We start from the raw sequence: 12,211 nt of genomic DNA, 5'->3' as shown, positions 1-12,211 counted from the left end.
GTTCGTGAGCAGAAACAGAAAGAGCCACGTCAGCGAGCGTGATAAAAGATCCAAGAGTGAATGTGATAAAGCATTGTTTACGGAAGCTGAAGGAAGAAAAATGAGAAAACAGATAAACACGATACGGTGAGTATAAAGAAAAAAATACATTATGAATTAATATTGGAGGAGAAATAATGAAAAACATGATGGAACATGTGACTTCTAGATAGAAATAAAAATGTCTGAATGATAAAATCTACTAGAACTAACGGGGAAAGCAGAAATAAATCGCAAATGCAAAATAGCGAAAGAAAAAGCAGATAAAAGATGAAAACCAGAAAAATTAAAAGCATTGAGAGAATCAGATATGCCAGGATAAATTAATGACCGAAAAAAAATTTCTGTTTCACGAAGATGAAACGAAAAAACCAGGAATATGCGCGTCCATAGAAGTCGACGTATCTATGAACAAACGGTGGAAAAGGTAGACAATGTGAATCGAGAAAGTACTGAAATAATCGTGCATAAATAAACCAAAAATGTAAGTGGAAAGAGGGGCACAGAGAGAACGAGATTAAAGGACGTAACCACACGTACAGTGTCAGAGACAACTACGACTATGAAATGTGTATGAAATGGAAACGACACGAAAAGTCCGACGTCGCGTACAATATGAAGACACGACACATAATCCGCGGAGTGAGACATGAGTAAAGAGGGGGGCTCACGGCAGCGGGGAAGGAGAAAGTACACATGTGGAAGAATGCGACAAAGGGAAAGATCAAGGGAAACCTGTGTCCAAACAAAGGAGAAACTGTGAGGAAACGCAGAAATAGAAGAACGGTGGAAAGTCTACGAACGAAAAACGATCAAACGAACTGTTAGGGGGTTAAATACGAAGGGGGGTGGCTTTGAAGAGAATGGACTATATACGGAAACGGCAACAGAAACTACGAAAAACGATAGACGAAAGTCTAGACAGTGGAGGGACGAACTAGAGTCCGACGTGGAGAGGATCGAGGAAGCAGAAACATGTAGGGATGTTAGAAGGGAATACACGGTGAAAGGAAGTGAGACAAAACGAGGAACAGGGAGGAGAATGTAGGCAGGGATACGAGAGAGGATGGGCGAGAGACAGCCTTCGAGCTGGAGACACTAGGCTAGGGGACCACGAGAGAGGGTAAGTTGAAAGAGGGGCAAACGCGGAGAAAGATAAAAGGAAAGGCAGGGGAGGTTACGATACAAATAGAGAAGGGTCGTAGGCCGCGATAAAGAGAAAGGATCACTGAGGGGACGCGCAGATACATAAGAATAAAAGTGGAAAGCCTAGGTCTAAACCTAGAACAGGAAGTATAAGAATGGATGAAAGGAAACAGTTAAGCAGACGACCTAGACAACGTTAAGCAAGAGGATTAAGCTTAGATAAGGGTTCAATGGAATTTCAGAGTTAGATGAGTTCAGGCTGCAAAGAGAGAAAGGGGTAAACAAGAAGGGGAAGATGGAATTGTAAACACTCATGGTAGCAAGAGATAGTAGAACTATGAAGTATATTTCAGACAGACCTAGACAGAGTTCATAGGAGGATTAGAGTTGAATCGGGATGAAGCGGAATTTCAGAGTTAAATGAATTTGGAGCGGAAAACACAGGAATATGTGGAAGTATAAAAGACAATACAAGGTAGGAAAGAAAGCTTCACGATCTAGTGAGACTTAAAACAGCAGAAAAACAAATGCAAATAAAATATAAATGACTCTTCTGCAGAAAGACTTGACTAGACCTAGGCATGGGCAAAAGACTAGTGACCAGTCTCTGAAAGAAAAAGCCCCTGTCGACGGAAAGAAAGGTAAAAGAGCGAAAACGACCAGGAAAGCTAACTGTCGGCCAAGCATCACCTCCGTCGGGGATATGTGTATCTTGCCAGATCGACGAGAGAGGCGGCGGGTGAAACTATCATAGAGAAGAGACAGACGCGTACAAAGATCCGCTCAGCCTCAGAAACTGAGTCTCAGCCAGAGTGTTGGCACAGGGAGGACAGGTTAGAGATCCGTCAGCGAGGAGAGGAATTAAGCGGCGCGTTAGCGACGAACCAGGTTCGTGAAGGGGGTGGTGGACGTTGAAAGAAAGACGGAAAGAACGACGGGGGTAGTCGAGGAATGAGATTAGAGAGCTAGAAAAAGACGCGCGTACTCAGACGCGCACCCAGGGCAAAATACAAGAAGAAAAGGGGAAAAGGAAAAATGGGGAAACGGAGATGCACGGAAGGAGAGAGGAAGAGAGAAAAAAGGAAGACAGAATAGTGCAGACGGAGATTTTTAGGGAAAGAGACGCTAGAGATCTGTGAAACGAGGAGGGTGAGCATAGAGGGAGGCATATCCACGTGCAGGGGGCAGTATTGATCTGTTCGCGCAAACTCCTGACTCTTGGGCTCGTTCCACGTCCAGAATCCACCCTTCTCCACCCGCTGCGCACCCCTGTTCACGGATATCCGAATGCCCGTCGACGCCGAAAGTGCTCTACTGGTTTCGACTATGACCCTGGTCATCGTCCTTAGCAGCCTACAAGAGGGAACGCGGATACCAATCGAGCCCATAACGAAAATGACCCTTACCAATTTTTTTACTTTTTCTAGGAAACCAAAGAAATATCGCAGCATTTTTAATTCTGGTTCAATAGTGCAAGTTCTTTTTAACAGAGTGTTTATTATAGTAAAATTTGAGAAAGGCTATTTTTGTTGTGGGATCTTCTATCATTCATTCTTGTTGCTACTCGACTGTTCAGGAGACTGACGATAGGCGATCCGATTTGCATCAAAGGAAGTTGCTAGTTGAGCCGTTTCCCAGCGACGACCGTGATACGTGACGCGAGGGATCGCCGATGGGCTCTTAAGGTAATCGTCGAGATCGTCAAGAACGTCTCTAACCCCCTTTATTTTTTTAGGTCGCTGTTCGACTCGTAATAACGCTGATGACAACCTCAATGTTATTGGCCGATTATATAATGGACAAGGTGTCTTGGAGAGGATTGGGCACAATTTAAATTGAGTAGCAAACAATGAACAAGCTTTTCTTCCTTACAAAGAGATTAGAGTAGAAGAGTAGAAGAATAGCGCAATAAAATGCTAAGGGACAACGCCGCATTCTTTCAAACAGTGTAAAAAAAAGAGTAAAATGATTAATGTATCGTAGATCGGATAGACTGATATATTGTAACAAGCTTTATTAGCTGTTCACAGAGAAACGTGGCACCACGCTGAGGATAAGTCTGCGGGGATATGTTTGTCGAGCGGCTTTGCAAACTCGACTGCGTAGTGAATGCTTGATTTAATGGGACGTATGAATGGTCGGGCAGAATATTCAATTTTCTCGTGTTTGCTCCCCTTTATAATTATTTTCTGAACAGCTTTACTGTTTTTCCTGTGAAAAGGCGGTTTTGAGTGCTGATAGGTATACACTGAGACTTTTTTATTTTATTAATCAACTTCATTCATGATAAAAGGGGATCGATTTGCAGCGCATTGAACACCTCTCTAATCGTGACAATTATGTTATTACTTCAGTGAATCAATTACGTTGCCTACAAGGGGGACGATTTAAGTCGGATCGATTGCAATGATCGCTGTCTATTATGAGTACAACCTTGCAGGAAATACTATACAGAAACGTGTGAAGAGATAATCAAGGCAGTCTTCAGTAAATTGTGTGCCAGGCTATAGCAATCCTTTACTACTTAATTCTTTTAAAATTATCGTATTTATTTCTAAAACGATGACCGTATAATTTTTACTTGCAAGTCTCTCAAACAATTTGTTATCGTACATATCGTTCATTTTATTTTAGTTAATTAGACTTCTTAATCCCTTGAAAGTACGCAGCAGCTCCTCCTGTTAATATAGACGCGGTTTAGACATTTTTTTACGGATTCGACAAAGGATCATAAAGCCGATTTCAATTTAAATCTACAAGCGAGCTATTTTCCAGTGAAAAGGAGTTTCCATTTAATCTGCTGTAATTTGTGGTATATTGTATGGCTTGTTTAAAGTTAACGAGAGTTTTTCATTCCCGAAGAGTAAATTGCATTTCGTAGCTGAGAGCCAATTAAATACCGATGTTAGATCGGGCGTGGATGAGTGGTGAAGAAGAGAGATCCAGCGGAAAATGTTGCACTGAGGAAAGTTCGCGAGTAAAAAAAATAGGGACGGAAAAAACTGGGAACAGAGAGGAGCGTGAAATTGTAGATCAAGATGAAGTGGCGCAACCGAGAAATTGAAGGGGGAAGGCGAACGATCCTCCCAGAAGAATGGTATCGAAAGAAAGAAAAATTCTCTGGCGAAGTAAAAATATTCCACAAGATAAATAATTCTGTTGTTGAGAATACTTCAAGACCGAAGGCCCTTCATAAAAATCGATTTATGAAGATATTGTTCCTTCTAGAAGACGGTTTCCTTGCATTTAAATTACCAAAGTAGCAAATGCGATTCATTCTTCGACGAAGAGATCGTTTTGCTCGACTTTTCATAAGAAACATTTATTCAATTTTGATTCTCTCCCGACTCTTCAATCCTAGAGTCAATTTAGAATGGTATAAAAAAGTAGTAGAACAAAAATAAAAGTTTTCTTTTTATCTTAACTTTAATTATGTAAGTAACAAATGTAGGTACAAAAAAGTAAAAACATCATCACTAATAATAATAATAAGGGAATTTATCTACTTTAAATAATAGCTTGCAGTCAAAGAGTTATTCGAGGCATCTAAAATCTGGAAAATAAAATTCACTTGGCAGGGGATGAAAAGTCTACCTTTCTATTTTTCAGACTCCTTCTGCCAACCTTTTGAAATGCTAAAATTATGAAACAAAATTTGAAGATTGTCGAAGGTAGAGCCATGGTAGTGGTAAGTTCTGGTTTTATACGCCTCAAATGGAAATACTGAAAATATATCTCCTCGTGTGCTCCTCTAGGCTTGCTCGTGTTTAAAGAGCTCCAGTTCCGGTAGAATTCTCGCGGATGAATTTCTATCTATGAAGGCTTTTAAGCCGCAGTAAAATCACGAACATCCGAAACAGAAATTAACCAGTTGAAACGACACATGTGAATTATCCATTTAAAATAGCGAATGGCAACGTGGGCCGAGAGAAGCATAAGAAAATTAACTGTACATTTATGCATTTACCGCGATTGTCGCGATTTAAGAGAGAGAACGTAGAATATTCTTTATCAGTCATATTCTTCTCACAGTACGTCCAGAAGAAAGTTCACTAAAATGGTAGCAGTTTAGTAAGATCCTAAGTTCTTCTTTTCTTCCTTCAGAAGAGTGTTTTACAATTATCTTAGTAATTATTCTTGGGTAAAAAGATCACATCTCTAGTTAGCGTTGAAGTCAAAGAAGGCATCTGCTTCTGATTGTTTTTGACTGGATTCTCGTGACTGGAAGAGTAGTCATTGGCAATGATGCGTGCTGTTATCGTCAGCATCTTCGACAGGTCGTATTTTCTCCAATTTCGCTCTATGACGTCGCATAGGCACTGAATATACCATGTGCCTTCTTCTGTGTCTCGCCATGAAAAGAAACCTGTATAAAATGAATCAATTATTGTTGTTTCTTCACATTATAATAACATTAATCATTACCTTCCATAGTACTGTAGGCAAGCAGAAAATCTGCATGCGTGGGAATTTTGTAAAACGGACTATCTGTTGAATCTGTTTCCGACATTCTGAAAGACTGTGCCGTGAACGCTGTGATTCCACTGTCTAACTGATTACCTCTGCAAGCCTGAAAATTAATTTCTTTTAACAAAGACACGAAAATTAAATGTAGCTACGCAGGAAAACATCACTTACTTGAAAGAAGAATAGCTTTGGTTTGCCAGCGAGAGAGCTACATTTATCAGCAGTAAACGGTTTCCAAATTTCAGTCAATGAATAAGAATCGTCCTTTGCGTATATGTATCCTTTGTCTGTACCGTGGGTTAACATAAAAATGCAGATACAGTCTCTGTCAACATGGTCATCTTTGGCCACTGTAAAACATTAATCGTAAAATTTTCTTAGACATAAAAAAAGAAGTAAAAAAGAGAAAAGCGACACGTACATTCTCTTATAATATTTTGGATTTCCCAGTAAGAACAATTCCGATGTTCCTCCACAGTGAAATTCAGCTTCTTAAAAGTCCTATGAATCGCCTCTACATCTGCTTTGGATCCTTTCCTAGGATGAGCAACGCCTGGATCAAATTCATCATGATTGAATATCACACACTTCCCACGTTCTTTGTGATCCATCTTATAACAAGTATCATCCTTGCGGACTGGTAACTTGACGGCGTGTGAGTCTGGTTGTGTTGGTACGATACTACACAAAGAAATTTCACAAGAATAATAGCACGTTTCACAATTAATTTCTCATATTGTCTTCACAGCTCTCGAATCTTCAGTTATTCAATTTTTATTGAACCTTCGCATGAGATGAATTGATACGGATAAAAAAAATCTTTCTATTTAATCAGTTTGAAAGTTCAAAGATCATTAGTAAAACTCTGATCGCAAGAAAATTAAACAATCGCTTGTAGGGAAGAAGATAAGAGCCTGAACAAAGAATTTATGCAATCGTTTGATCTATCACTCGTTAGCGAACTCAAAGGGTTGACAAAGCTTACAAATTTCTTTCCCATTCTTCGTCATCGTACGCTATCGGATGTGTAACAACGGTATCAGTCATGTCTTTCTTCCCCAACTTCCTCTTGAAACGTGAGCCTGGTGAACCGGAAGAGAAGGCATGGTCTAGGGTATACTGCAAATCAGAAATTATGACGAATCAATATACAACTAATATAAAAAAAGTACCTATTGTAAAGTCTTAAATTTTCTTCCTCAGGAACGATTAACTTTTTCGTTGATCATGACCTACTTCTCAGTGATATGAGTTGAGATACCATCTCATTCAGAATATCATTGCAATCAGGCTCAAGAACACTATCGATCGTCGATGTATCACCTGGCACGTGCTCTCTGTCATGTAAGCATGAATCTTCCTAGAAATTCTCGAAAGAGATCATTGTTTATCGTGAAAGACCAGCCTGACAACGCAGTATCTGATAAAGGTTGAATGGATGATTGTTGGGCAGATCAATAAAATGTGGATTCCTTTGATAATAAGCTTCAATCCATAAAAACGCAAATTGTTGTTGCTATTCTTGTTTCGGTGACTCAATAAGATACTCTTGGAAAAGACAATTTGTGCTACTTAAATAATTATCACAATTTATTGGATTAATTGATTTCTTTTTATAGCTTTCTTTTTTATTCTGATACGTCTCATGTCTTACGCAACATTTGGGATTGATTCGACGCAATGTTAAATAAATGCAATAAAGCATATAATTTTTTAACGAAAAAAACGTTTCGCCGTATGAAGCGTACGAAGAAATGTACTTTCATATAATTAAGAATAGTACACAAGTAAAATCTAGACTTCTGACCTCTCCAGCTTTAACTTCAGCTTAATTACATTTATAAATGAACGCAACTTTTAATTAAAAGCAATCGTACATCTTTCTTTCTTCAAAGAAGAAATAGTAAATTCACAGGTAATAATAATTATGTCTCAATCTTTGATCTCTTCAGCTGAAACTACCAAATTTATTTACATCCTACTCGAAATTTTAGCAAAACGACGCAAATCTACCCTTATAAAAGAAGAAATCCAAAAATTCTTCAAATTTAAGAAGAAATATTTCCTTACCCCTCCGCTCATGGTGTCCACTTCCGTTGACTCGAAATCTTCGTCTTCATTTTCTGGTAATATCGACCAATCCATTATATTAGGGAATAATTGCTTGATTAAATACGCGACACTGACTCGTATTATTGAAATTAATCCGAACACACTAAGTATCGCCATTTATTGGCTCGGTGACTACTTGCTATTTGAATGCTTGATCTCTAAAATACAGGGAAAGCATCGCGTCTTTATCAGTTAGTATCGTAACATGACTGTTATCAGGTGTGTCATATCAAAATATATCAGTGTCTTCCTGTTTTTGTGGTTTACCAGAAAAATTAAATTCACTTTCTCTTCCCATCGTTGATTAGTGAAAATGCAAGGAATGATAGAAATCAGATTTAATGACATATCTTTAAATACTGTTTATTTTCGCAGTTATCACAAAATATACATGAATGTAATGTAGAAAAAAACGAAATATTTATCATGAATGACAATTGTTGAGCACATGTGCTTGTAGAGGATGATACCACAACAGCTGGTTCTATTATGGTAATTTCTTCCACACTTTATAAGGATAAAAAAATGTTCTAATACATATAAAAAAGAGTAGAATACGTAAATGAAACTGGATAGAACAAAATCGCCTCTGCGCAGTTCGCGCGTTGAGCGGAAAATGAAAATATATGTATAGTAACTATACAACTACCTATCTATAACCGACACCTATACTTACCTCCAGCTTCATTTTACAGAAATACAACGAAAAGAAGACAGTGCTTAAACTTAAACAATGATCATGAACACATAAACAGTATCCTCATAATAATAATGATATTCTAAATACACATAATGTACGAAAATACTTATACTTGATATGTCTGCAAAGTATCAAAGTATCATTAATAAACAAATACAAACAAGGAAGAAAATTGAGGTTAATAATAACAAAAGACTAGTCATTCTTAGAAATACACATTTACATATGCATGTGTAAGAATTAAAGAAAATAATTGGAGAAACGCATATGTAAGTATTGCAGTATTGCAAATCGCCAGCTTATAACATAATTGATATGTTCGTGTTTCCCTATCAACACCATCGAAAGGGAATTACCGTTACTTTTTCCTCTATGCGTCATTATTACTCAAACAGTGCATCGTTCAATATGAACTGATACGACATTTGTACTGCTCTTCCGAATAAGTTCGCATTAATCACGAGGTTATCTCATCGAAATAAGCGTAGTGCGTAGTACACACATAGATAGATACGTACGCGTCCTGTGTTGTGTGTTTATTTTGTACATTACTTTGCAATCAAAACAAATTTTATTCTTTTTACGTTTACTCTTAGTCTGAACAATCAGGTAAATGCTCATGAATTAGGCAATTCAGACCTGGAATATACTAAAAAATTCACTGCTTGTACGTTTTTTGGAAATGTCATATTAATGCCACATACAGGGAAAAGAAGAAAGTCTGTTTATTCATTCGCGAGACTGCATTTCTAATTGATGCCAAGAATAAATTGACTTGAAAAATCAGATGAATTGTTCTGGAGAGTTTGGGAATTGAAACATTACCATTATTGCAAAGAATACTTTTTTTTATATAATTATATGTTATTATGGTTTCTGTTTTAAAGTTTTTTCCTACTTACGTAGGCTTAGAAATTTGTGAAAACAACTTTCCCCTTTAGACCAATCCAAAGTATATGGCTATGTTTGATTTCAGTAATAACTTTTCTTTGTGTCTTCCAGACTGTATCCGGTCAGCATTCATGAAAGTATTATCTACTTGTTAGACCAATGTAGTAAAAAGGAATAAGTTAAGTTCCATATACTTAAGAATATATTTCTCAACATGTCGGGTGCAGATCTCAATCCTTGTGTTAATCCAAATGTTTCACTTGGAATAGATGAAGCATGCTTCAGTATCGTAAATTTGTATCATATTCCTGCTATATTTTATTCAATAGCATGGGAAGCTTATTGGGTATGTATTTATATTGTTGAAATTAATCTGTGGATCTTACAATTGTTTGAACTCTTCTCATTTTGGCCTTTACTTTTAGGGTGAAGGACCAGAAACAGCTATCTTGCCTCCACAAAGTAACAAAAGCATAGTGGTAAGCACACAATATCCATTACATATATGGTACAAAGTTGATGAATATGATGGAGATGTACCTGTAGGAATAAAGTGTCAGTAAGTATCTTTTCAACTTTTTTTGCATGTTACTTTTCATCTGATTGTGTATATATTCACAATATTTTTTTATTTTCAGCACAACATATACTTTTAAGGAACATGGTAGTTATGGCTGGAATATATCAGCTGAACATGTGTGTTCTGATATATATGTATTACGTGAGCCAACAGAAACCTATCTTCGTAAGTTACTGACTTTACAAAGTGTTGTTCAGGTTTCAGTTAATCTTAAAATGTTACTAATTAATTATTTCTACAGCAATCTTTGCAGCATTTATGATATATATACTAGTAGCAATTTTATGGACAACATCAAAGGTCATTATAAGAGTGATAAGAGGAAAATTATCACCAGATAATATTCATGATGTAAGTATAAATATATTAAATTTTTTTATGGTGTTTTTACTTATACACCTGATATTGCTCTAGGATTTGGATATGCTCCAGGAAGCAGAAAGCACGACACATGCTGTGATTAGAACTACAAAAACGAGCACTAGAATACGATCAGTGGATACATTTAGAGGGTATTTGGAAATTCTCATATATATTTCATATATTTCAACCTCATTTTAGACATATTAAGTTTATTGTTACAGAATTTGTGTACTATTGATGATATTTGTCAACACTGGTGGTGGAAAATATGTTATATTTAATCATAGTGCTTGGTTTGGACTCACAGTAGCAGATTTGGTACTTCCTTGGTGAGTGAACAATTCGTATTATCACATTTACTATTTACTATTAATGAAATAATTAATTTACAGGTTTGCATGGATCATGGGTGTAACAATAACGATATCAAAACGTGCGGAACTTCGAGTAATAACTTCACGTGTGAAAATAACTTTATATTCTCTACGACGAGCAATAATACTAATTCTCCTTGGATTAATGGTGAATTCTATTCACGACAACTCTTTAAGCACACTCCGTTTCCCAGGTGTTCTTCAACTATTGGCTGTTTCCTATTTTGTATGCTCTGCGCTGGAAACACTTTTCATGAAACCTCATTCTCAGGTTCATATACAATTATCTTTCATCATATACAGCTGATCTTTGTAGTCAATGGATATCTATACAAATAACTTACTAGGATACGTTACTCCAGTTTGGCCGCTTCGCAATGTTTCGAGATATCTTGGATAGTTGGCCCCAATGGTTAATTATGGCGAGCATTGTAGCTATACACACTTTGATCACTTTTCTTTTACCTGTACCTGGCTGCCCAAGGGGTTATTTAGGACCTGGTGGAAAATATGATCATCGTGGAAAGTATGAGAATTGCACTGCAGGCGCAGCTGGTTACATAGATAGATTGATCTTCGGAAATCATACGTATTCTAAAACTGAAAGTCCTATTTATGGTACCATTTTGCGTTACGATCCAGAAGGTATGTTACACAATAATCGTATACCATTTTGAAGAAGCACTTCCCTTCCGACTGTTAATTAATATTTCATTTACAATTAAAGGGCTTATGAATACCTTATCTGCAATATTAATTGTTTACTTGGGAGTCCATGCTGGCAAGATTCTATTACAGTACTATCAATGTAATTCTAGAACTATCAGATGGGTATTGTGGGCAGTTCTTACCGTAAGTAATATTTCATTAACTTAGGTAATCAAATTCTTAGAGTACAAAAGCATAAATACTTTTTTCTAGGGCATTATTGCTGGAATTTTATGTGATTTTACAACACAGGACGGAATAATTCCTGTTAGTAAGAGAATGATGACCCTATCGTATGTCTTGTGTTGCTCCAGTCTTGCTTTTTTGTTGTTTGCAATTTTATACCTTTTTATTGATTATAAACAAATATGGAGTGGAGCACCATTCATTTATGCTGGTATGTATAGTCGTACAAACTTGTTTATGTGTATATAATATAGTACACCTCATGTATTAACTTTCATAGGAACAAACTCAATTTTTCTTTATGTGGGACATATCCTAACAAAACACTTATTCCCATGGGCATGGGAAGTTGCTCACCCCACGCACACATCTGTTCTCGCTATGAATTTGTGGTCAACAACATTGTGGGCGATAATCGGATACTTACTTTATCAAAAGGACATTGTTATAACTGTGTGAAAAGTATAGACATCAGTTTAATATTATAATGTGTACGACTGCCTATGTATCTGGTATGAATTAAGTATTTTATAGTTCTTGAAAAAGTAATGAGTTTGTTCAAATGATTATTTTAAACGTTATATTTTATTTTTATAAATAAACACAATAAATATCTTAATCTCTATTTAATTGATAAAAATGTTA

At 36.6% G+C, this 12,211-nt stretch overlaps 2 protein-coding genes across 4 annotated transcripts; one reads left to right on the top strand and one right to left on the bottom strand.

Annotated features, from left to right (window-relative positions):
* Positions 1-4,574: 4,574 nt before the first annotated feature.
* LOC143183190 (caspase-1) lies at positions 4,575-6,958 on the bottom strand. The gene is made up of 5 exons (XM_076384671.1): positions 6,638-6,958; positions 6,074-6,333; positions 5,824-6,002; positions 5,611-5,755; positions 4,575-5,551 (listed from the first exon to the last, which is right to left on the bottom strand). Exons 1-5 carry the CDS (start codon positions 6,697-6,699, stop codon positions 5,310-5,312), a joined length of 888 nt encoding a protein of 295 aa, XP_076240786.1. The 5' UTR covers positions 6,700-6,958; the 3' UTR covers positions 4,575-5,309.
* Positions 6,959-8,422: 1,464 nt separating this feature from the next.
* Positions 8,423-12,185, top strand: LOC143178885 (heparan-alpha-glucosaminide N-acetyltransferase). 3 transcript variants are annotated; one of them, XM_076377811.1, is made up of 12 exons: positions 8,423-8,733; positions 9,467-9,701; positions 9,781-9,914; positions 9,994-10,100; positions 10,177-10,286; positions 10,350-10,447; positions 10,520-10,627; positions 10,691-10,943; positions 11,020-11,317; positions 11,400-11,524; positions 11,594-11,777; positions 11,847-12,185. In XM_076377811.1, exons 2-12 carry the CDS (start codon positions 9,570-9,572, stop codon positions 12,023-12,025), a joined length of 1,728 nt encoding a protein of 575 aa, XP_076233926.1. In that variant the 5' UTR covers positions 8,423-8,733; positions 9,467-9,569; the 3' UTR covers positions 12,026-12,185. The 3 variants fall into 3 exon arrangements, with proteins under 3 accessions (XP_076233926.1, XP_076233943.1, XP_076233935.1); XM_076377828.1 differs by having other exon boundaries at positions 8,461-8,733; positions 11,035-11,317; XM_076377820.1 differs by lacking the exon at positions 8,423-8,733 and adding an exon at positions 8,928-9,073.
* The last annotated feature ends 26 nt before the right edge of the window (positions 12,186-12,211 follow it).

The sequence above is a fragment of the Calliopsis andreniformis genome, chromosome 1 (genome assembly GCF_051401765.1).
Source record: "Calliopsis andreniformis isolate RMS-2024a chromosome 1, iyCalAndr_principal, whole genome shotgun sequence".
NCBI lineage: Eukaryota > Metazoa > Arthropoda > Insecta > Hymenoptera > Andrenidae > Calliopsis > Calliopsis andreniformis.
Note: the sequence above shows the minus strand (reverse complement) of the source record. Positions and strands in the feature narration are given on the sequence as shown.

Excerpts from the sequence above, each read along its gene's own strand:
- LOC143183190 (XM_076384671.1), bottom strand. The coding sequence starts at position 6,699 with ATGACTGATACCGTTGTTACACATCCGATAGCGTACGATGACGAAGAA. Across the intron at positions 6,003-6,073 it reads CCAAAATATTATAAGAGAAT|TGGCCAAAGATGACCATGTT; the intron begins GTACGTGTCGCT and ends AATGTTTTACAG. Across the intron at positions 5,756-5,823 it reads CAAAGCTATTCTTCTTTCAA|GCTTGCAGAGGTAATCAGTT; the intron begins GTAAGTGATGTT and ends ATTAATTTTCAG.
- LOC143178885 (XM_076377811.1), top strand. The coding sequence starts at position 9,570 with ATGTCGGGTGCAGATCTCAATCCTTGTGTTAATCCAAATGTTTCACTT. Across the intron at positions 10,628-10,690 it reads GCAGATTTGGTACTTCCTTG|GTTTGCATGGATCATGGGTG; the intron begins GTGAGTGAACAA and ends ATTAATTTACAG. Across the intron at positions 10,944-11,019 it reads TCATGAAACCTCATTCTCAG|GATACGTTACTCCAGTTTGG; the intron begins GTTCATATACAA and ends ATAACTTACTAG.